Here is a 25,569-nt window from a genome sequence, read left to right on the forward strand (position 1 = left end):
ACAACATAAAACACTTTTACAAACTTAAAGTCTCATAGTCTTTAGAAATTCAAACACCTTTAAATTCAGTCTTTTACAACGTCTCTTTTTAAAATTCATTCTCCCAACTGTGGGCTCCTGTAAAATCAAAAATATTTTTTTTTCTTGTTTCAAGAGGGAAGAACCTTGGCACAGTTACAGTCTGAGTAAAGCAAAAGCAAACTCCAAAAGTGTAAACAGCTCAATATTCAGTGTCTGGGATTCGTTCACAATCTTCTGGATTCCTCCAAAGAGACTGGGCCACTTCTCCAGCTCTGTCCTCTGAAGCACACACGGCTTGTCTTCTAGGCAAGGGCTGGCTCTGCTCCACCACTGCTGCCTTCATGGTGATCATCCCATAATGCTGCAATGTCCACAAATGCTGGTGTCTTCTACTGCAACCGGACTGCACAAAACCACAAAGACTAGAGAAGGCAGAGTTATATCCATCAGAAAAAGGTTGGTAGACAACAAAGACCCAGAACTTCAACCCAAGGAACACTGGTGTCCCTTGGTCACCACAAGACAGTCCCCACAAAAATCCGAGTAAGAAAAGTGTCTAGAACTACAGTGTGGTCATATGTCGTTCATATGAAAATGTATGAGAAAAAAATGTAAAGTTAAAACCTAGTTAAAGTGTTGGCCATCATAATAAAGAGGCCAAACTACAGCAGACTGGCACCCAATTAGAGAGACGTTTGGGAGAGGAAGATTCTGAAATGGGAAACTGCTTTCAGATCCTTATGAGAGCAATAAAGAGCCAAGGGTCCACGCACCCTGGTGGGGACACACACTGGGTCCTGAGTCTGGTTGGCATCCAGAATTACTCCATGGCCCACTAGGTAAGAAGCTATCTTTAGGCGACCCACTGGCACTCTGAGCTAGATGCATTCTGTGCCCACTCTGGGCACTGGATCTGTCCAGGAACAGTACGGAGGACAGCTGAGTTAACTGAAGGACCGTTTGAAAGATTCTGCATGGTACTGAAGGAGAAAACCCCAAAAGTCTTAAGAGGAAGAGCTAGAAGAAGACAAAGGAGAACAGGGCCATTAGCTCTGCCTTGTGATGACCCATCAGGGACAGAAATGGAAACAGATGAAAGAGCAGAGAGGAAGGGAGGGGCCTGAGCTCCTGGAATCTTTAGACCTTGAGCCCCATCCTTCAGAGCCCCAGAACTGCAGAGCCGGGGGCCATGTTCTTCAAGGACCACCCGGGATCTGCTTGTCCTGGCACACATCCTCGGCCTCCAGCATCCTTCCAGCATGTCCGTTCATGGAAGGAGACATGCTGGACTCTGACCTTCAAGGTCTTGGGACTGAAGCAGACGTGGATAGGCAGTACAAAGAAGCAGAGAAGTTCTTAGGTGCAGTCAACTCCCATCAGTCTCTCCTTCTGAAGACCAAACAAGCACAGCCCTACTCACAAGGAAAAGGAACCCCGATCAATTCCTAGTGGTGATGTCACAGGTCTCGGACATTCCACGTATCCGAGAGATCAAGGCTGGGGAAGCTGAAGACCTTCCAGGGAAGGGCCTCCTCCTTCTGCTGGCGGGAACATGACAGCGAATAGAGGAGTGAGGACCTTCTTATCTGTCTTCCTGCTGTGCTGCTGGCAAGATGTGCAGCCTGGGCCGAACAGAGAGTTTTCAGGTAGAGTCCCCAGGAGACTGGCAGATAGAAAACCATAGGCATGAATCAGGCAGGCAATGTGGTTCTCTACTACTGTTTGAAAGGGCCTCTTTCTAAGCTTTAGGTGTTGAAATAATGACACCAGTAGGAGCTGCAATCTTTATGGTAACTGACCCATGAGGACCCTGCCCAGTAACCTGGATTAAGGCCTTTATAGAAAAGGTCTGTATAGAACTTGATTGGTTTGCCTGGCCAGTTCCTACCATGAACAGGCAGCAGTGGAGCATTGTTCTGGAGCAAGGGAGCAGCCCTCACTAAACACCGTTCCTGCCTAACTGTAAGGAATAAATCTATGTACTTTGTAATGACACAGCCTCAGGTCTTTTGTTATAGCAGCACAAATGGACTAAGCAGATTTACCATTTTGTTTCCCTGGAAAACGAAAGAAAATCAAAGTTTCTGTCTACGAAGTCCTTTGAAATTCGGCCAGTCTATGGAAGAATTGTTATACTACGTGATTTCATTTTCATTAACTTGAAGAAATGTTCTACCTAAAGGAGGGTTGCCAGGAGCCTCAGGATGGGTAGATGTTCTTGAATTTTAAATCACTGCATTTTGTAGTTGATTTTTGCTTGATCGTTTCATGATCGTTGAATGTCTTTTGTCAAAACTCTACATTTTTTTAAAGACACGGCCTCAAAATTGAGCCCAGAGCTCAAGAATAGCTCCAGGATCCACCTGTCTCTGTCCTTACCATGCTGAGATTACAGACCCACACAAGCACGCCCAGACATGGGTGCTAGGGACGTAGGCTCAGGTTCTCATGCATGCAGGTAGGCACTCTGCTGACAGCCATTAATTCAGCCCCTGGTGTTTTTTTAAGCTGTAACTTTAAAGTTATTTTTCACTTAAGTTTTCATTCTGTATATGCATCATGCATAATTAACTCCACACAATGTAGAGATATTTTCATAGATGTATGTAACATGTGGCCAATACATTCCTTCCCATGTCTTTCTACCCTGCTGTCTCCATTTTCCATAGTCCTGAAGAAACTCCATAACCAAGGCAACTTATTTTAAAAAAAGCATTTCATTTGGTGCTCAGAGTCCCAAAGGGTTAGAGTCTGTGACCATCATGGTGGGTAGCAGGGCAGCAGGCACACTGAAGTACTAACTGAGAGCTTATGTCCTTGTACCCAGAGGAGACAGAGTGAGCTAACCAGAAATGGTTGGGCATTTGAAAACCTTAAAGCCCACCCACAGTGACGCAGCTCCTCCAACAAGACCACACTTCCTAATCTTTCCCAAACAGTTCCAACAACTAGGGGCCAAGCATACATAAGCCTACGGGAGCCATTTTTGTTCCAGTCACACCTGCCTTCCATTTAGCTCCCTTCATTCTTTCAGAAGGTCTTGCTTTACCTTCATGTCATAGACACACATACTGCAATTATGTTTCAGAAATCAGAGTCATTTCCTTACTGTGGTCATCTCCAAATACATCTCTTTCCTGAAAATGGCACAATGTCACTGTTCCCTATTGCTTAAGAAGATTCAATCATGCATATACCTCAGCCATTCCTCTGCTGTTAGGAACCTAAGTTAGTCCCATAACTGGGCTATTGTGAATTGTGCCGCAGTAAACATCAGTATGTAGTCCGCTCCATCCCGGGTAGATTTGAGGTCCTCTGGGTAAGGAACTGGTTCAAAGTGGCTCGTTTAGTTCTTTGAGGAACCTCCATTCTAAATTCCACAGTGAGTAGACTACTTCACATTTGCACCAGCAATGAACAGGGTTCCTTTGTCTCGATGGCCCTTGATGTCTTCTCAATGGCTGCCATTTTGACTGAGATCTCAGTATAGTTTTAATTTGCATTTCTCTAATGGTTTGTGAGGGAAAAACATCTTTCATATTTAATAATCTTACCTCTCTTATTTTGAGAGCTTTCTGTCCATTTCATTGTCTACCTTTATTGGGGTATTTTATTTCTTGATTCACTGTTTAGTTCTGCACACCCTAGCTATTAGCTCTCTGACAGGTGCAATAGGAATTTTGGTATCTTTAAAAATCACAGAAATAGGAATGTGCTTTCATTTTAATCCCAGGTGTGGGATGTGGAGCTGCTTCAGATTATCTGAAGCAGTTGAGTATGACTTGCCTCAGGCTCTAGCAGAGGCATGATCTTGCTAGTGTTTGGAATTCTGGGGACTCTACAGAAGGTAGGTGTGTGTGTGTGTGTGTGTGTGTGTGTGTGTGTGTGTATGCTAGGTCTTTGAAGAATAGGGCTGTTGGTGGTGGGTTGTTGGTTGGTTCCTGTTGGTCCAGGTTTCTTAAGTAGTCATGTACAAAAAAGAAAGAAGAAATTAGATATCCTTACAGCCAAGATTTAACTTGCTCCAAGGAACTCACCATTCCTAATCAGCAGGAAGTAGTCTAATGATGACATCACCCCTTTCCTTCCTATCCTTTCTTCTCTCCTATATAGTGTTAGTGGGACAAAAGGGTAGAGAAGGGTGGGAAAGAACCCACACAGTAACTAACACTGGCTACAGACAGGTGCATAGCTAAGACTGCCTCCTACCTTGTAGGACATCTCTTCATGTCATTGCCCATTACTGCCTGTGCAGCTCCACATCCGTCAAAAGTCCTTGCCTGTGACTGTAACTTGAAGCACTTGCCTGTCTTTTTTTTTTTTTTTTTTGATCTGACATTTCAAGTCTTTACACTGAACCAATTGATTGAAGACAGCCATGAGCCTACAGGGCAGAGATAAAAATATGATTTACATAGCTATCCAGTTTCCCTACCATCATTGTTGAAGATACTCTCTTTTCTGCCATTAATGCTTTCAATGTCTTTGTAGAAACTGAGGCAGCTGTAGTTCCGTCAGTTTGTCAGGACCCTCTGTTCTAGTCTGTTTTGTGTCTGTTTTTGTGGCAGTACCATGATGTTTTTGTCACTATGGTTCTGTGACACACCTTGTACCCGGGTGTGGGAACACCTCAGACTTCCTCGTTAATTCTTGATTTATTTCTTTGTCTCAGATTTCTTTCCTATCTAAGGTCTTTTCTGCTTCCAAATTAATCTTTATTTTTTTCAAGATTACATTTATTCTCCTTAATGTTCATGAAGTATTATTCTGGGATAGTAAGTTTTTCTTTATCCTCCATAATCTCCATTTCTTTCATTGGCCTTTAATCTCAAATAACTCATTTTTTTAAAATTTAATCTTTTTTTACAGTCCAGTATTTATCCCCGTCCTGGTCTGTCCTCTGACTGTTCCACATCCCATACTTCCCTCCACCCCGGTCGCCAAGAGGATGTCCCCCACCCCCACCCTACCAGACCTCCTCACTCCCTGGAGCCTCTAGTCACTGACAGTTAGGTGCATCTTCTCTCACTGAGGCCAGACCCGGCCTCTTCTGTGTATGTGTTGGGGGACCCGTGTCAGCTAGTGTATGCTGCCTGGTTGGTGGCTCAGTGTCTGAGGTCTCAGGGGTCCAGGTTAGTTGAGACTGCTGGTCTTCCTGTAGGCGTCCTCCTCCTCAGCTTCCTCCAGCTTTTCCCTAATTCAGCCACAGGGGTCAGCAGACTGTCAGTTGGTTGGGTGTAAATCTCTGCATCTGACTCTTTCAGCTGCTGGTTGGGCCTCTCAGAGGGCAGCCATGTTAGGCTCCAGTTGCCCTGTGTATAGTGGAACCCCTGGGAGGCCTTTAGGCTGTAGTGTCTTCAGGGGGGCAGACAAGCTGGAGATCTGCCCAGGCAGAAGTGCTGGCCAGAAGGCCAGATTAATCTTAAGATTGAATTTTTCCCCTATCTTGTGAAGATCGGTCTTGGAATCCTGAAGAGGACCGCGTTGAACCTCGTTGAGTCTGTGCATTTATTTTGATGGCAGTATTAGTTGCTCGCTGCTGTGCTAAGAGACATGACAAAAGCAAGTTAAGAAAATGTATTTTGTCTTATAGTTCAAAAGCATAGCCTCATGGTGGTAGGTACACACAGGGCAGCTTGTCACAGAGCATCCACTGTCAGAAAGCAGAAGCAATGAGTATGAACGTTCATCTTGATTTCTCCTGTGTATTCAGCCTAGGATAAATCCCAAGTATGGTACCATCATATTCAGGGCAGGTCCTCCCACCTCAACTTAGTGTAAACACCTTCTCACAGTCATTCCAGAGGCTAACCTTGCAGGCTGTCTCAGGCTTTCCCAGAGGATGTCACACACATGGTCCTAGTTGGTGTCTGACAATATTAATCACCACAATTCTGCCTTCTTTCATCAGTTACACCAAAACACATTACAAGTAGGCTCATGGCCATCTCATAATAAAAATACGTTTAGTCCCCATTGTCTTTTTTAAGATTTATTTATTTTATTTATATGTGAGCACACTGTAGCTGTCTTTAGACACTTCAGCAGAGAGCATCCTATTACAGATGTTTGTGAGCCACCATGTGGTTGCTGGGAATTGAACTCAGGACCTCTGGAAGAGCAGTCAGTGCTCTAACCACTGAGCCATCTCTCCAGCCCATCCCCATTGTCTTTAAACAGTTCCAACACTGTTTCACAGTCCAAGTGCCTTGTTTGATCTATAAAATTTTTAAGACAAGCTTCCGATAAATACTAGCACAGAAGAAGCATGCTCATTCCCAAAGGGAGGACTATGACACAGCAAAGGATGGTCAGACCGGAGTAAGAACAAAACCAGGTAAAGCAAACAAACCCTGCAGCTCCATGTCCAGCATCTGGCTCTGGAGGTAGAATCATCTGGGTTCCATAGGGTTTGGTTAGGCCTGCCTCTCCAGCTCTGCTGTCTGTAGGACACACGGCCTTTCTCTTGGGCTGGCTGTAACTCAGGCTTAGTAAAGTTATTTCTCAGGAACTCCTTGCTGGGACTTCAACCCTGTTACACACTGGGAGATATATATATATATATATATATATATATATATGCATGCTGTCATACTTAGTGTTACACTGTGGGAAACAGACATATAAGGCAGAATACAACGAAATATTTTTTTTAAGCTTCCTTTATATCCTATGGTATGAGATTTTACAGAAAGCCCTGCGGCTACTAAGAACGTATATTCTGCAGTGTTTGGATGTAATGTTCTGTAGATACCTTCTAAATCCATTTGATCTACATGTACCTCAGCTACTTATTTTTATTACTGAGTAGCATCCGGTAAAAGCAGGATACTAATGTCACTCAGCCATGAGGGCCATCACCGGTGTCTGGGTCAACTGTCTCTTTAAATCTAGTAGTATTGGTTCATGAACGCCCATGATCATTGCACATGCTTTAAAATTGTAAGGTTCTCTCCATACACTGATCCCTTTATCAGGAAGAAGTGGCATATCACTTTTGTGTTGGTCTGAACTCTATTATGTCAGATATCAGAAAACCAATGCCTGCTGGACTCCCTACTCCAGTTCCTGAACTGCCCTTCTCTATCCTTCATGCTAATCCTAGATCTCTCTCTGATAGACGTGTTTCTTGGAAGCAAGGCATAGATGAATCCTGCTTTTTAATCCAAACTGCCAACTACTCTGACTTTTGGTTGAAGAATGGAGATCGTTAATGTCCAGAGTCATTGCTGAAAGGTTTTGTAATGGTTGGTTACCACTGATTGTCAACCTGAGAACATTTAGAATCACCCAGGAGACCAGGCCTCTCTGTATTGCACCATGACTCAGGCCCCTTCCACTGAGGAGGAGGAAATCCCCAGGTTTCCTAAGTCCCTCTAGCCAAATAACTTTGCCCCAATATTATTTTCTGTGCTTTTGGCAGTTTGGTTGTAACAGGCGGTAGACAGTTCTTTTTTCATCAGGTCCATTTGCGGCTCTAAATGCAACTTTTGCCTGTACGTCTACATTTCCACAAGGATTTTGCTAATCTTTTACCTGAATAGCTGGTCAGTCGTTTACTCTGTACTTTTCTCCCATCTACTTTGGCTATGGGTTCATTTGATCTTTTAACGGCTGATTTTGTTTTGGTGTTTGTTCGGTGTTTTATGTTTTTTGTTTTTGGTGGTTTGAATAAGAATGGGCCCCCATAGGCTTATATATGTAAATGCTTAGTCATCAGAGAGTGGCACTATCTGTGAAGAATTAAGTATGGCCTTATTAGAGATGTGCCTGTCACCTGTCACTGGGGATATTTGAGGCTTCAAAAGCCCAAGCCAGGCCTGTAGATCAGGATGTGGTTGTCAACTACTTCTCCAGCACCGTGCCTGCTATGTCTAACCTTGTGTCCCCAGCCATGACATCAATGGACATAGTCTCTGGAATCGGAAGCCAGCTCCCCCACCCCCACCCCCGTTTATGCTTCTTTAAGATTGGCCTTAGTCCGTGTCTTCAGAGCAATCAAATAGTGACTTTTTGTTGTGTTTTTGACAAAGGGTCTTATTATGTAGCCCTGGCTGGCCCAGAGCTTTCTCTATAGACCAGGATGGCCACTAACATACAGAGATCAGCCTACCTCTGCTTCCGCAGTGCTGGGCTCTGTGGCAAGTGTCGCCAACCCCCAGCTTAGCTGTTGACCTGGTATGCTCTGATTATTCTGCCTTTTTGCCTTCATTAGATCTCTTAGTGTAATACCCGTCAGCCTTGGCTTCGAGCCCCTGAGAGTCTGTCTCTCTTCTGCTTGATCTAGTGTATTTTGTGAGTTTTTCTACCCTGTTACTGTATGATTTACTGGGTTTACCAAGTGTCCAATCTGTCCTTTTCCAGAATCTCCATCTCCTCACTGAAATACTCTTGCATCCAACGTTTGTCAGCTGCTTATTTCAGCCCCTTTGAACATAAGCTCATTTTAGAATCATCCTTTTTCACTTCATCATCTAGATATCTTTAGAGTTGGTCACTGAGAGTCATGTGATCCTGGGTTCTCATGTATCTTGTGTTCCTGTGTTGACATTTATGCACCTGTTACGATGGGTATTTGTCACAATGATATACATAGACCTTCTTAGTGAGAAGCCTACTCTTTTCTTTAGTATTTCTTTTATTCTTTGAAAGTTCTGTACATGTTTTCCAGTGTGTATAGACCATATTCTTCTATCACAACCTCCTTCCCACTCCACACATGTCCCACACTTAACTCCATCTCCAATGGGTGTGGCTCAGATACACATGAATCTGCAGTCATCTGCTGGGCATGAACAACCTACCAATGGCCACATCCTCAAAAGAGTGACTTTCCCTCCCTCGTGAGCCATTTACAGTGGGACACAGGGCTTCCCCATCCATGCTGAAATTCTGATGGGCTTAATCTTGTGCACATCACCACGATCAGTAGTGATCTTGACGTAGGTTGAAATCCTGGTTTCTTATACACCTTCCTAATGAACCCTATGGAACGTCACAGTCGCATTCCCGTGTGGCTTCTCTGGCTATGATAGATGGGTTTTGACATAATCCGTATTTTCTTCTTAGTCTCACAAGAATGTCATCACTCTGGTAGTCTAACAGGTATAAGGCCAGCAGCAGAAGGTATGGTGTGTACCACATGTGGTGGTTCCTCCTCTGGTCTTTCCTACCATGTATGACTTAGCAGGATATGATATGTACCTACACTGAGGACTTTATAGGTTCAGAGTCTCTGTGGTTTCAATCCCTGCTACTGTAATGACGTAAGTGTATAGGCATGAACTTTCAACCCTCTGTAGTTACACATAGCTGGGACATGTTGACTGGGAATTTTCCATTTCCTATTCCGTAAGTTAAAGAATCCATCCATGTATGACCGTGGCTACTCTTCCCTTTTCTTAAAGGAATATAATATAGGTCATTTAGATAGCAAAGTATTACATGGCAGGGGTATCAGAAGGATCCAGAATTGGTACAGGATGCACCAACATCAGACTCACCAATGTCAGACTCACAAGTGTCTGACAACCTCACTTGTCAGGGGTCAACTCTCAGGGCTTCTTAGTCATTGTCTCTATGACCTGCTCAAAATTGGGGTGGCCTTCACCATTCTCTCTAGCTTGAAACCTCACTGAACCCTGTGTGACTCTCATAATCTTCATCAGTTTGAGAATGGTCACCACGAGGTCTAGCCTGGGCTTAGTAGCACACACCTTCAACCCCAGCACTCCAGAGGCAAAGGCAGGCAGATCTCTGTGAGTTCAAGTTCCAGGATAGCAAGAAATTTGTAGAGAAGCCCTGTCTCAAAAAAAAAAAAAAGAAAGAAAGAAAGAAAATAAAAGAAAGGGGGAAAAGGGGGGAAGGAAGGAAGGAAGGAAGGAAGGAAGGAAGGAAGGAAGGAAGGAAGGAAAACAAACCCACAAGAGATCTGGCTGTACTGTGTATGACTCTCAAGGTCTAGCATGAGATGAGGCCATAGCCCTTTGTGACCCATCGCCCAAGGTCTTCCTCAGCTTTAGGAAACACAGAAAAGTTTCTCCATTGCCCTGAGGGCAACAACACAGCTATCCTCAGCCCATCTTGGGTGCTCCCACTGCTTGCCAGGAGAAAAGTTGTGACTAAAAGTGTATGGGGAGGTGCTGTCCACTTAGGATAACAGTTGATGTGAGCCTTGTGACAGAGAAGGGCTGTCTCAGGTTCTCTCAACTAACCAGAGTGAACTCAGACTTCCACAGGGAACTTCATGAAGCCAGAATGCGCTGATGTGGTCACTGAGAGGACATCGGAGTGTCCTGACCTTGTGGGTGTGTGCTGTCTAGAATCTGTGACTCTCTCGAGGAGGTGGCAACAGGAAAAGTGTGGCAGAGCAGCTAAACTTCACAATGCAAATCAACCGGCATAGACAACTCGAGCACACACACCACGCATGTGCACACGGCTGACTTGCACAATGCTCCCATTGTGATTACGGGACAGACACGAGATGAAAAGAATATTTTTAACAAAGTGCTGGCGCTGCACAGCTGTACCCATTCGTAAAGATCCATTAATGTCTCACGCAAAGAGAAACCGCACTGTTTGTTTGGTTTACCAAGGTCAGCACACTGAGAAGCAATTGTCATCACCAAGGCAGACCTCCTTACATATTTCCCATTGTTCTGAGCCATGCAGATGAGCACATTGGGATGCAGATTGTCCATCATTAAAGCCTTTGAGAACAGCGTTGTCATTGGTTTAGCTGCAACTTTAGTTCTCCCAGACAGAGCTCGGTGCCTCAGAGGAAGGGACTGTGGCCCTGCTTGCCATCTTTGGGGTCCCAAGACCTAGGAGCTGGAAGAAGAGGCCAACCTTGAGCTCAAACTAAGAGATGTACCAGATCAAGGGACACCTCAGTCCCTCATAGAGGGAGGTCACGTCGGAAGGAAGGAGCAGTGATAAGTGCTACAGAGAAGAAACCAGTCCTCAGAATTCCCATGGCATCCAGATAGAGCTAAACCCAGGTGCCCAGCAGACATCACAGATAAGAGCCCTGGGCCCTGGAGACAACAGCCATCGGAACCCTTGAGCCCACCCACAGAGAGTCCACTTCCTACCTGCAGAGAGAGCAGCCCAGAGGGCTCTGTTCATGCTGGAGGAATGACGTGACCAGTGTCTGGTCCGCCTCATAGAGCCTCGTTAGCATAAGTGACTGTGCAGGCCCACCCAGGGCCCTCAGAGAAAAACACGGGGGAGGTGTCTTCACACAGGACAAGCAAACATTTGGCTGATGACATGGGAAGTCTTAGTCAGGGCCTGGACAAGTGCTGGGCTCTGGGCTGTTCAGGGGGATCTGAGGCGGGGGCTTCCCAGCCCCATTCAGATGGAGTCACCAGCCATGCAGGAGGCAAATGAAGCTTCCTACAAAGCAAAGCATGCGGCTCTCTTCCTTCTTTGGTCTCTGAGCACGGACACTGTCCTACTGTCCAGTGACCAGGAGGGCAGGGTCCACTCAGGGTACCAGGGGAAATTCTGGTTTCCTTAAACACAGCCGCTCCATGGGTACCACCTTTCCCATCTTCACATGTGAATCTCAGTCCCTGAGGGCTTCCCTCAGCACCTATGGGAAGGAGCAACACCCCATGCTTGGGTCCTCTCTCTAGAGTAGACTGGAGCCGTCTCTCACAACTATCCATTTACAGAGAGGTGGGTAAATATCAATTAATGCTGGAAAACTATAGGATTGGGTTTTGATTTTGTTTTGTTTTCCTATCAGGTTCAAGTGGTAAGCAATGGCCAACTTTTGAAACTCTGGATAATGATATTGCTACCGTGTTTGGTAAGGACTCTCCGGGGGCGGCACTCCCCAAGCCTTTTCCAGACAGTTGGTGTCAGTCACCAGCACTGTAGGAATTGCTTTGGTTTGAGTCAGAACCATATTCTTCTGACCCATAGCTTTAGTGCAAACTAAATTACTTAAATCATGGAAGAACCATCAGAACCAAATCACACTTGGCGCTCTGCCTCTCAGGGTGGTGTCCAGAGACAACGAGTATGTCTGTCACCCAGACACTTGTTTCTAACATCCTGCACCAAGCTCTGCTCAAGCCTTCCACATGAGAATCCACATTTAGCTTCACATATTGATGTGAAGCGCGTGTACAGCGGACAGACCTGAGGCCAAGGAACAGCTCCTCAGCCTCGGGAGCAGGCAGGACAGTCCCTAGGGGTGAGGACCTGGCCTCTCCCCAGGGTTTCAGCCCTTGTGGCCTCAGCTTAGGGTTTCCTACAAAACTCTGGTAAGGGCTCAGAGCACAACAGAATTATGACCATTGGTCTGGCCCACACTGTCCCTCAGAGACAGAGTACAAACTGCAGGTATAAGGCTAAGTTCTCTGGTGGCCATATTCCAAACCAGCATGGCCCACCTGGGAAAGCACTGCAGCATGTGAGCAGCGCAGGGAGTGCTGTGGTGGTCAGTCTTTACCACCAAATTCACAAAAGTCCCTTGTGTCCATCCTGCCCTGAGGCCGACTCTGTCTGGACCAGCTATATATATACTCTTAGTGTCCATGTCCCCAGGTCTGTCCTGTGAACTATGCCCACCCTCATTTTACACTTGGTAAAGTCAGACCCGCAGAAGCTGTCTGAGCTGAGTCTGACTTGAGGCTTAAGACCCTGGGGCATCTGTCTGCCCATGACCAAATGGGGCCAGGAGTAGACTAAGTGGGGACAGTGTATGAGGTGAAGCTGCTCTCGGAGCTGAGCCTCACTGGGAAGGGTGGGATGGAACGTCAGGTGACAGACGCCCTTCCCATGAGGCACCTCTTCCAGGAAGGTCAGGTCTGCTTGTTTCTGAGCCTGGGCTGGGGAATTATTGTGGAGGGCATGACTGATGGCTGATCACATGAATGACTGAATGAGCATTTTCCAGTCCACCCATGCTACCCTGTCTACCCTCCTAAGCTACTACCGTGCCACCTACAACAGACCTACTTCCCACCAGCCAGGTGACCTCATCTTCTGACACCGAGATGAGCAGGCCACACACGAGTTCAAGGTAGCTTCTGAGCAGTGACCCAGGATGGCCATTGTTCTGCAGAGACAGAGGCAACTCCAGCTGTTGCTTGTTTAGCTCCCACTGACACACCCACAGTGCAGGGTGCCGTAGACCTCACAAACAAGCACCCCATTTAATAGAACGTATACTGAGGGTCAGAGACATGAAGACATTATTAATATGTGAGTGAGAAAAAAGCCAGAATGAGAGCTGGAATTGGTTGGCTACAAAATCCAGGACACATGCAAGAGACTTCTTAAGGAAATAGAAGAAAGACTGGCTGGATATGGTGGCACATGCATGCCTTTACTCCCAGCCTGTGGTGGCAGGGGCAGAGAGATCTCTGAGGTGAAGGCAAGACTGATGTATATAGTGAGTTCCAGGCTACACAGAGTTAAACTCTGCAGACACTAGAGAGTGTCTCAAGAGAAAAGCTGAATGTGTTAACAAGAACAGTTGTTCCGTCAGTGCTGAGGGCAGAGTCAGGAAAGAACAATAATGGACAGGAAAGGGAGTCATGATCAGGATGGGGCTGGGTTTTGAAACTGTGACTTCAAAGGTTGTAGTAGATTTTCCTCACTACAGCAAAACGCAAGGGGTAACCACTTATAAAGATCAAAGGTTTCTCTTGGATCAGTTTTGGAGTTTCCAGTCCTTATTTGGTTGGCTATCTTGCTTTGAGCAACTGGTCATATGTCATGGTGTGAGTGTGTGGTAGTATAAAACATTACTTCATAACCAAGAAGCAAGGGAGAATAAGGGACCAGAATCCCACCACCTTCCTTGGAGATACCCCAATGACCTAAAGACCTCCAACTAGGCACCATCTCTTTGAGAGGGTTCATCACCTCCCAGCAGCACTTCTGGGGAATCAAGCCTTCTAAGACATGGGCATCAAGGGACCTTCAACATCTGACTGCGAGGGTGCTCAGAGGATACTCCAATAATCTGAACCTTCCTGAATTTAGGGAGGTAGTATTATAGACAGTATCCACAGATAAATTATCCAGAGCTAAGCCCACTGTCCACAAGTTACTTGAGTTTTCTATTCACAGTATTGAGGCTACCTGAAGTTCCAAATTCTTTACAGAACATCGACCCTAGATCATTGGCTCTATACCATGTTCTTCTGTGCTTTTTCCAAGATGAAATTCTAGTCCGGGAGATTCTGGAGCCAGGGAAAGCACCATATTTTGAAAGTCAGAGCCCATCAACAACTTCACACCAAAAAACAATGAAGGAAAAAAGCAAGTATACCCTTTCACCCCTCAATTGCCAAGTCTCTTTAGACCTGTAGTGTTAAATATAGGAACCTATTTCATGAGCTCTCCACAACTCCAGCCATATTTGGGCAGGAGCAAGAGGACACACAAGAGAAGCCAAGGTCCTAGTCCACTGTTACAGCCTTCCTGAGACAGAGGAAATCACCTCCTAGAAAGTTATGTTCATACATGTTCTTAGAGCTAGGATAAGACCAGGGTTCAGTCACTGCAGGAACACAGAATGAGCCAGATCATTATTAACATGTACCAAGTGCTTGTCTCACCTATGGCTTCCAAAGGAAGCCCTTCTGTTACGCTATGTGGCCAAGGTCCACATCTCTACACTGAGAGACTATAGCAGAAGGGGCAGCACAGGGCATGGAGGATGTGACAGACAGTAACAAGGAGAGGATCTTGGGAAAGTGCACTCAGAGGCAGGAGAGCTCAACACTTCCTGGGAGGTTTTTGTGCAGATGTGACTAGATCATAAGGTCCGCCTTGTAGCTTCCTAGGTTCACCAGGCTTAAGGTAGTTGGGTGACACTTGACTATTTAAAGATTTAACTTCCCAGTAGACAGTTTCAACTAGAACTTAAACCCTGTGCCATCATCCTTCCATCCCAGTGCTGGAAAATAGGACTCGGGCTAAAAATGTTTACAAACATGTAATAGGAAAATTCTTCCCTGTTTCTTTCGATGTTTTTCCTCAAAGTCCACACAAAAGAATTCACTGCTTCTAGGAGACATCAGAAGCAGTCATCTTCTGGGTCCAGGCATACCCTTTCCTTTGACGGTAAATATAACCCCACAATCCCCTTCCTGGGTGCCAAACCTCTCTCTTAGGTAGGGTTTTCATTGCTGTGAAGAGACACCATGACCAAGGCAACACTTATAGAAAAAGTATATCTAATTGGGGCTGGCTTGCAGTTTCAGAGGTTTAGTCCTTTATTATCAGAAGCACGATGACATGCAGGCATGAAGACAGCAGGAGACTGTTGTCCCGCGCCACCGTCTCGCCAGCAAGAACAGACACGAAACACCAGGATCCTTCTGCAGCAGAGCTTTATTGCAAGTGATGGAGGAAGACCCCGAAGGGAGGAAAAGCACCCAGTTTTATACCCTTGAGGGAAGCGTGTCTCTACCTGATTGTCTGCTTGCCAGTGGTCTGATGATCACGCCCCGGGATGGGCTGTGACTTTTGCTCGCCTTGCTCTTCACGCATGCGCTCTTAGGTGGTTTGTCAGTTATAGCTGACTCACGGCCCCGGAAACCGGCGCCATCTTTGAAGGGTGTTGTCTGCGGCCCCTTACATCTCCCCCTTTTTGTTTTATTAAACAGCGGATGGTCTAGGTTAAGAGACTCGGACCAGAGATGGTTTCTTGCTGTGACCTCTGTCTTAGGTCATTCGTTATTAACATAGCCTTATCCGTCTTAGGGCTGCCTTATTGCCTCAGGGGTCCTGTCTTAGATTGGTCTACACCAAAGGAAGGTTGCCCGTCACTGAGTATCACAGCTTAAGGTCCGTTTCGTCGCTTAATAATCCTAGGGCGAAACTCCATGCAGGAGGCCAAGCGCTATGGGGGTAAATTTACTAGTTATTGTTTGAGCATAGAGAGCCATATTTCGGGAGAGGCTCCGTGATCAAGAGCAACAAGCGCTTGAGCAATGACAACTTTGTCACGTCTTTGTTGAGACCTTAGCTTACAGACCAACCAAAGCAGGAACACGACTCCACAGCCTACAATTGCTAAAAATAGTCCCACCCCCACCCACTCTTTAAAGTAGGAAAATATAGGGGACATCCAAGAAGCAAGTCCTTTGGTAACTGAAGCATCCAAGCGTGTCGAATTGATGGCTATCACTGCTGTTCTTAATTTATCAAGTGTTTGTTCAAAGCTCCCCGACCAATTTCCTGCAAGATACAAAGACAGTTCTCTCAATAGGTTAGCCGCTCGAGTGAAGTTTTCATACTGGACACTAGTAATGCATAATGGACCAACTCTTCTCTCACATCCCAGTTGGGCCAGTTGAAAGAGGATATCTAACCTCTCATCCACCAGGTCGAGGCGCTGATTAAGCACCATTAGCCCGCCCTTAAGCTGGGCATTGGAGTGAATTTGGCTGTCGACTGCTTCAGTCACCTTAGCTGATAGCTGGTTGAAGGTGGTTTCTGTCTGTACCTGTTGTGACATGGCAATCCCTGCAGCCGTAGCCACCACTTCACTCAGTGTTATGGTGGTCACCACCGCGGCAGTTATGCCAAAATCTCGTTTCCCCCTGAATAACGACAGGGTGGAGGATGTCTCAACTGGGACCGGAATCCATGGGGGGACCCGGGCAACTAAAGCTCTAGAGGCCCAACTCGAGTTCCAACACTGGGACATCCAACAGGTTTTATTAGTACAATTTATAAAAGAACTATTGGACAATATAAACAGAAAGGGGGGATATACGCAAACCGGAGTGGGTGGAAAAGCGGTTTGTTTTCCCTTTATCTCATTAAGATTCAGAATGGAAAGAGTGGAATTGGAGTCTAGGATTCTGGCACTGTCCTCATCTTTCTCTGTGGCATTGAACACTTGACATATTTTGGCTTGACCATTATAGGCAGCCCTTCCAAAGGCGCCTCCAAGAATAAAACCAAAAACATTGAGGTCTGTGCAACTACCATTAATTCCGCACAGGATCCACTTTTGAAAGGGCTGTTGTGTCATGCTCTGTAAGAACATTCCCTCACGCATAGCCATCTCTCCCTCTGCTTCCTGCATCATGTCCGGCAAGAAGGAGAACTTATGATGGCTATCTGCCCATCTTGCCCATTTTAATTGGCAATCCACCCAAGGGAGTAGAACACTGTGTATATCCTCATCCAGGAAGTAACAGGGAAAAATTTTTGGTTGGGAAGCGGCACCAGAAGCAGTAAAATTGGAGCCAAGGAAAGTGCCGTTAAACCAGATAACATCCCAGGTAAACGGTTGAGTATTGACGGTGAAATTGTGAGTCCCGTTTGTGAATTTTGTTTCAACATTTTTCCCCTGCCGAGCCCCCTGTCTTGACCAAAAGTCAAACAGACCTAGAGTACACTGGCCCAAGGGAATACAATCCCCATCCTGATTTAATTGAAAACATAAGGACCCAGCCTCAGGAAACTGGCGAGATTCACCTAGGGGCTCCCAGACAAGGTCAGGGGCAGAGAGGGAAGATCGAGGGTTTTATTAGTCGTAAAAAACTTTGGGAAAACTGCCGCATCATGACGGACGGGTATGGGTTTGGGAAAAGCAGATAATATAGCCCATCTATATACTCGCTGTGGCACCCGGAGCCACAGGATGAAGAGGCAGCCTGGTATCATCCGTGGTGCTCCTCGGGAGGTCTTTATCTTCCATCTGAAGAGTCTTCTGGGTGAGTCGTTCTGGGATCCAGAAGGGATTGTCCTCATTCTGTGGGAAAACACAAATAGCTCCCCTGGATCTTATTAAAATAGGATCCGGGCCTTGGACATGGCATTGTATCTCTCTCCGGGAAGGGGATGGGAAGTTCTTGGCACTCTCATGTCAGAGGTGGGACCTCGAAGCTGTGGAAGGAACAGGAAGAAAGCTGCAGAAAACACACAGTGGCCTCCACCACAGGCTAAGATGGCTCATGTAAACTAAGATGCTTGTTTGCCAAGTGTTGAGGGAGACCAGAGGTCTGTGTCTACCTGCTAGAAGTGGGCTGCTGTATGGTCATGTGCTTGTAGGTGTCACCTAGGAAACAAGGATCAGGAAAGAACCTAAGAATCAGAAGAAAAAATCAGAAAAGAAGGGGGACAAGTTAAAAAAGGAGAGCAAGGTGCTTAAAATAGCATCCATTATGACGTTATTTTAAGCTAACAAAACTTCACAACTGTCACAAAGAGCTTATAAATTTATTTCTCAGCACAGCCAAGGTCAATGGTGGTAATACGAAGAATAATTCACCTTCATGAAAGTTCTCAAGTGACCCACAAAAACATTAGCAACAGCAAAAACAAGGAACAACGACACGACCCCAGCTCTCAGCTCACAGGACATAGTTTATTCTGGAGCCAAATGTGAGTGACCGGGAACGTAGATTCAGGTTATTCCAAATTCCAGGTCCAGACATGGCCACAGTTTCACTATGTTTTTATAGTAACGGAACGAAGTTATATAAACCAAGACACTGTGAATTCATTGATGGAAACAAGGCAGAAAGGTGCAGCCAGGGAAGAAGTCTCTTCACAGGCTTGGGTACGAGCTGATGGCGTCCTAGCTTTTGAGTTGGTGGAAGCTAAGGGACATTTGTTCATCCTAAGGAAGTTAGGTCAAACACGGTGGGAAGGAATGGCTAACTGCCTACTTAGACTGTAACTGGACTTGCAACATTCTAACCTCACTAGGATCATGCAGTCCTAACAATCAGCTTTGCAGAGGGTTCAATACAAGACACAGCTTCCTCTTGGGAACTTCAGCCCACACCCACACAGCTTATACAAACATTATCCCTCTCTACTGTGTTTCTGGCTCCAGAACCCATCAGGATTCTACCTGCCCATTGCCTCAGCCAATATGGCTGCTTCCTCGTACACTGTGTCTCTGATGACCTCAAAGAACACAGGTTCTCACAGAACAGAGAACCAGTTCCTCTGTGAAATGGCTTTCGCTTTGGGTTTATGAGAATTTTCCTGCCTCCAGGAATGTAAAACATTCCTTCTGGCCCTCCAGCATCATTTGTTTTATGATGAATGAAAGTCCAATACAGGGGGCTGGAGAGATGGCTCAGCGGTTAAGAGCACTGACTGATCTTCCAGAGGTCCTGAGTTCAGTTCCCAGCAACTACATGGTGGTTCACAACCATCTGTAATGGGATCTGCTGCCCTCTTCCCGTGTGTCTGAAGACAGCTACAGTGTACTCATAAATAAAACAAATAAAACTTTAAAGAAAGAAAGAAAGTTCAACACAAATCTATCACTATTTGAAGTTCTTGTTTCTCCATGTATTTGTACTGAATAAGCTCACTGTTCTCCTGGTGGCCACAGGGCAGCAGGTTACAAATATGTCCACAAAACATACACTCACTCTCTACTCTGACACCCAGGTGGCCTGGTTTCAAAAAGCCTGAAGTTAAACAGTATGTGTGGTTCTAGTCATTGTCCTTAACTTTTCCACACATAGAGAGAAACACTTTTTCAGCTAAGAAGCATTGAAGCTCTGGAGAAAATGATTGACAATATTCGAAGAGCTATTGGTAAGAAAAGCTATGGCATCCTCCCGTGGGCTCAGGCAAGCAGAGCTGATGTGACCCAACAGATAACGGCGTCTGCTGCCAAGTCAGACAGCCTGACTCCCACCCCTGGAACCTACATGCTGAAAGGAGATAAATGAGTACCCAAGTTACAAACACGCATGCGATACTTTTACAAAGGAGAGAGTGAGTTAACACCAGCACAGTTGTCTCTGTCTCCTGGCTGTGGACGCAGTCCTTCCAGCGGCCTCATGAGCCTGCCTCCATGATTTGCACCACGACTACCCACCTGTCTGCGCCTGATGGATCACACATGCCTCCTGAACCCTAACCACAGCAGACAGGAGAGTCAGTGTCCCTGATATGAGACACACGCTGTGGTGACAGTCAATGGTATAGTAATAATTACTCAAGAAAATCTCTCCCCTAACAGAAACTAAGCTCAAGAGCAAAACAAACATTCCAGAAAAGTAGAACCAGACAACTCCTGGGGAAACTAACCCAGTCCTAAGTACCAGGACTGGCAAGAGGGGCAAGCCACTGCTGCACATGGGGACAGAAGAGAGTGGAAGCAGTCACCGACCTGTGTGAAGGAGAACTGTACTCAATGAGCACCAAATAAAATTGGCACATTTAAATATTGCTATCAGATATGGCTATTTTATTTCTTTATCATTTTTTATTATTCGAAATGGGGAGAGACAACTGAAATTGGAGGGCATGGGGAGGGGTAAGCCCTAGCACAGTAATAACCCCTACTGATGTACTAGGACTCACAGTGACGGAAGATACAGAGCCTGAACCATCCATCTTCTGTAACCAGGCCTGCTAGCTAGTCAACTTGACAGTTTTCCAAGAAGGAACCTCAATTGAGAAAAATGCTTCCATGAGATCCAGCTGTAAGACATTTTCTCATATGATCAAGAGTGAGAGGGCCCATTATGGGTGGGGCCATCCCTGGGCTGGTGGTCTTAGATTCTTAAAGAAAGTAAGCTGAGCAAGCCAGGGAAAGCAAGCCAGTAAGTAACACCCCTCCATGGCTTCTGCATCAGCTCCTGCCTCCAGGTTCCTGCCGTTTTTGAGTTCCTGTCCTGACTTCCTTCAGTGATGAACAATGCTGTGAAAGTGTAAGCCCCAGTAAACCTATTCCTTCCCAACTTGCTTTTTGGTGTTTCCTCACACCAGTAGAAACCCTAAGACCCCAGGCAAGGCATCCAGTGGTGGGACTGGTACATCAACCCAGCCAAAAATCCTTCAACCTACAATCTGTTCTGCCTGTAAGAGGTGCTGAACCAATGGTGGCACAGAGCTTGTGGGAATGACAAACCAATGAATGGCCTAATTTGAGGCCGATGCCATGAGAGGGAGCCCATGCCAGGCACTGCCTGGATATCCAGTATATTAGTTAGGGTTCTTTAGAGTCTTATGGAATGTCTCCCTCTATTGAGGGAATTTATTGTGATAACTTACAGTCTGTAGTCCAACTAACCCAACAACGGGCAGCTGTGGATTGGAAGTCCAAGAATCGAGTAGATGCTCAGTCCCATGAGGCTCAGTGTTTTAGCTGGCCTTCTGTTTTTCTGGCAAGTACGTGCAAGCAGTCAAAGAAGAGTGAGCCTTCCTTCTTCCAATGTCCTCATGTGTGCCTCCAGCTGAAGGTGTGGCCCTGATTAAAGGCATGCACTACCACGCCTAGATCTGGGACTTGTTTTGTCCCAGGCTGACCATGAACTCAGAGATATGCGTGCCTCAGTCTCCTGGGATTAAAGGTGTGCACTACCTTGCCTGGGCCTAAGCTTTTCAAGGCCAGTATGCCTCAAGATCTCCATGCCAAAATCCAGGTCAGAAACTTGTGTCTTCCAGCCTCAAGATCTGGATCACAAGTGAGCCTCGGATTCTGGATTGTAGTTCATTCCAGATAGAGTCAAACTGATAACCAGGAATAGCCATTATAACCAGGATCAATTAAATAATTTTAATGAGATTCTGCTATACTGATAGATCGGTGGCCAGTCAAATCATCATCCTAGAGGCAGTTCTGGCGGCTGAGGAGAGTGGATGTGGAGAGCAACAACCAAACAGGGAGCAGAGAGCCCAGGTTGGAGATCTCTATACAGTCTCTCCCATTGAAGCTGAGGGAACCCAGAGGAGGAGGGTGGTGGAAGCCAGAGGGTTGAGGACAACAGGAGCACCAACTAAGCAGAGCATATGCTGTTCACAAAGACTGAGGTGACAATCACGGAGCCTGCATGGTCTGTGCCAGGCCCTCTGCAGATATGTTGTGGTTGTGTGGCTTGGTGTTTTGGGGGTGGTCCTGACAGTGGGCGCTGTGCTAAGGATGTACTGTGTAAGTGAAGAGTACATTTTAAATTCTTAACTATATTTTGTCTGTATTTCCCCCACCACATCCTTCCACGTCCTCTTCCTACCCTACGCCCTCACTTTAAGTTCTTTCTCCAAAACAAAACAAAACCCAACACAATAAAACCTAGAAAACAAAATACAACACCCAAAGCTAACAACACAAAAGCCACCAACCTGTAACCAAATGAAAGCACAGAACCAACTGTGGAGTCCGTTATTTGTTGTTCAGCTACTTCTGAACACGAGACCTGCCCTCCATGGTCTGCATACCCTGCGTCATTCCACTGGAGAAGATAAATTTTCCTTCTCCCAGCAGGTATAAACAAGTTTGTTAACCCTCAACCTAGAGGCTAGATAGTCATTCATTTTTAAAAACTATGTAACAAAAATAAAATATAATTTAAAAAGAGAACTATCAAAGTTTGATAAGACAAACCAACAGAAGGAAAAGAGTCCAACAGAAGGCACAAGAATCAGACACCCACTTATTTGCACACTCAGGGAATCACATAAGACATTAAACTGGAAACCATAATAAAGACATGAAGGACTCAGTGTCAACCACGCACACTGCTTCAGTCACTGTGAGTTCCTCTGAGCTATGCTCATGTTGACTTAGAGTTTTCCTGTTTCCCTGATGTTCTGCACCGGCCCCCTGGCTCTGAAGGGAGAGATTTGATGAAGACAGGCCATGTAAGGCTATGTAGTATCAGACTGTGGGTCTCTATATTTGCTAACCATCTGCTACAGGAGAAATTTTCACTGCTGAAGGTAGAACAAGGTATTGCTCTATTAGTTTAGCACAATATCATTAGGAGTCATTTTATCACTATTTTTAGATCAGTCTCAGGTTCTTGGTAACCCAAGCAATGTTGGGCATAATAGGTTCCATTCTGTGGAGTGGGCCTGGAGTCTGGTAAGTTAGTTATTTGTTGGCCACTACCACAACCTTTGTGATATTAACTTAGCAGGTAGTACACCTTGTGGATAAAGGTTTAGGGACTGACTTGGAGTTTACATTTCTCTTTTAATGGTGTGCACAGTCCCTTCCTGTACCAAAGATGCTGGTACTACGTAGGCAGCAGCTGGACCTCTCCATGTGCAATGATTAGTGCAGGCACTCACTTCCTCCAGCAGGGAAGCCTTGCTGTCAGATCATGGAGAACTAACTACAGTCTTGGCAACAACATGGGTTCTTTTGAGAATTTTGGGGGGCCCCTTTGGCCAACAACTCAACAACCCAATCTCAGTACTAGGAGCTTCATTTGTTGATAAGAGATGACCAACTGGGGCTGTCTCTCCCATTGTTTGGCAGTTTTGTTCAGATGACCTTCACCTTCATATATGTATATATTTTAAGAGATTTTTACTGTATTGGGTTTCCATACTACCCCAGAAATGCCCTTGAATTTTAGCTGTCTCCCCATACTTCCTCTACTCCATCTCCCATCCCTACTTCATCATCCTGTGCCACATACCTCCTAGTTCATCCATAAATATCTATTTTATTGTCCTTCCCTAATGAAATCTCTCTCTTCCCTTAGGTCCCTTACTCTTTATGTACCCTCTGTGGTGCTATAGAAGCTCGGTTACCAGTGACATAACTGCTAATCCTACATATAAATGAAAATATCATATTTGTCTCTCAGGATCTGTGATACCTCACTTAGAATAATTTTTCCTAGTTTGTTTGCAATTTCATGATGTCATTTTTTTTAACAGCTGAGTCCACTGTGTAAATTAACATTTTCTTTATCAGTCTTCAGTTGAAGAGCAACTAGGTTGTTTCCAATTTCTGATTATTGTAAGAAGGGAAGCAGTGAACAGGGCTGAGCAAGTGTTTTTGTGGTAGGATGAGGTGTCCTCTGGTATATGCCCAAGAGTGGTATAGCTGGATCTTGAGGTAGGTAGATGCTCCCCTTTTTAAGTAACCTTCACACTGAGTTCCACAGTGGTTCTACAAGCTCGCACTCCCACTGCCAACGTCTGAGTGTTGCTCTCATCTACACCCTCACCAGCAGGAGCAGTCACTTTTGCTGATCTTAGCCATTCTGACAGGTGTAGGAGGAAGCCTCAGAGTACTTTCGATGTGCATTTGCCTGGTAGCTATGGATACTGAACATTTCTTTAAGTGTCTCTCAGCCATTTGAGTTTCCTCTCTCGAGAAGTCTCTTTAGGTCTGTATCCAATTTTTTAATCGGGTTATTGGCTTTCCTGATATCTAGTTTCATCAGTTCATATATTTTGGATATCAGCCCTCTATTTGATGTATAGTCAGTGAAAATCTTTTCCCATTGATTTGCTTGAATGATGGGGTCCTCTGCTGTGCAGAAGCTTTCAGTGTCCTGGGGTCCCATTTACTACGTGCTGATCTTAGTGTCTGTGCTAACAGAGTTCTATTGAGAAAGTCTTTTCCTATGACAACAAATTCAAGGCTATTCCCCACTTTCTCTTTTATCAGAGTCGGTATATCTTGTTTTATGTTTTCTGATTCATTTGAGTTAGGATTTTGTGTAGAGTGATAAGTATGACTTATCTGGACTTTTATGCATGTGGACATCTAGTCAGACAAGCGTCATTTATTGAAGATGATGGCTTTTTTTCCAGTGTGTATTTCTAGACTCTTTATCAAAACACAGGTTTTCATAGGGGTGTGGATTTATGTCTGGGTCTCCAATTCAATTCCATTGATGAACTTGTCTGGTTTTGTATATATACCACGTACAACAAGGCCCCAGACTTTGGTACCACTTTCCCCAGGCCTTAGCAAACTGACTCCATGATGTAAGCTGCATTCAGGCTGTTAAAATTCAGTACACAGACAGCACCAACAGCCAAAAGGAAAACAAAGACATAATTCATCAAAGTCCATACAGTTCTGGGAAAGTCTCAAAATGTACTTAACCTTGTAGTTACATTCATGTTAAAGTATGCCAACCCAGAACATGTTTTTTTTTTTTTTTTTTTTGGTGCCTGAAAGCTGACCCTAAGAAAGGCTCAATTCTCCAGTGGGATGCTGAATTCCCAGTGTATCCACTAACTAGCTAATAAAGACATTCTGTTGTTTAAAGCCACATTGAAGAGTCTTCTCTGCTGAACATCTGGAAACACCATGATGATTTTATTACTATACTTTTGAATGAAAACTTGAAATCTTAAAATATGGTAGAATTCAGTGCTAAAGAATTCAGCCCTGGGTTTGCTTTCCTTGAGGAATTTTCAATGGATGCTTCTATTTCACTGGAGTTACAGGTCTCTTTAAACCCTTATTTGATCTTGATACTTGTTGCTTTTAGATTTTCCAATTCGGAGGAGTACAGGTTCTTAAAAGTCTGTCCTTAAGATTCTCTGTGCTTCCTTAGCAACTGCCTTTCAGTTAATTTGCATGGGGGTTTGTCAGTCTTCTTCTTACTTTCTGAGGAGAGCCAACTCTTTCTTTGATTGATTGTATTGTTTTGTTTCTGTCTTACTGATCCATCAGTGGAGTATCTTTTGCAATCTGCTCCTCTTTGGTCTGACTTCCTCTTCTGACCTAGAGTTTCCAGGATCTGAATTTTTAATGTAGGCACTTAGTGCTATAAACGTGCCTCTGAGAACAGCCTTCACTGTGTTTCTTCACTGTGTCCATAAATCTGGGTA

General features: G+C 45.2%; 1 protein-coding gene across 1 annotated transcript; it reads left to right on the forward strand.

The window, feature by feature from the left end:
- Nucleotides 1-1,573: 1,573 nt before the first annotated feature.
- On the forward strand, nt 1,574-19,706 carry SPACA7 (sperm acrosome associated 7; the record flags this gene model as incomplete). Its single annotated transcript, XM_080928967.1, has 5 exons — nt 1,574-1,667; nt 11,777-11,839; nt 14,206-14,307; nt 15,034-15,122; nt 19,497-19,706. The coding sequence occupies 5 exons, from the start codon at nt 1,574-1,576 to the stop codon at nt 19,704-19,706; spliced, it is 558 nt and encodes a 185-aa protein (XP_080785093.1).
- Between the last annotated feature and the right edge of the window lie 5,863 nt (nt 19,707-25,569).

The sequence above is a fragment of the Micromys minutus genome, assembly GCF_963924665.1.
Source record: "Micromys minutus genome assembly, chromosome: 14".
Classification (NCBI taxonomy): domain Eukaryota; kingdom Metazoa; phylum Chordata; class Mammalia; order Rodentia; family Muridae; genus Micromys; species Micromys minutus.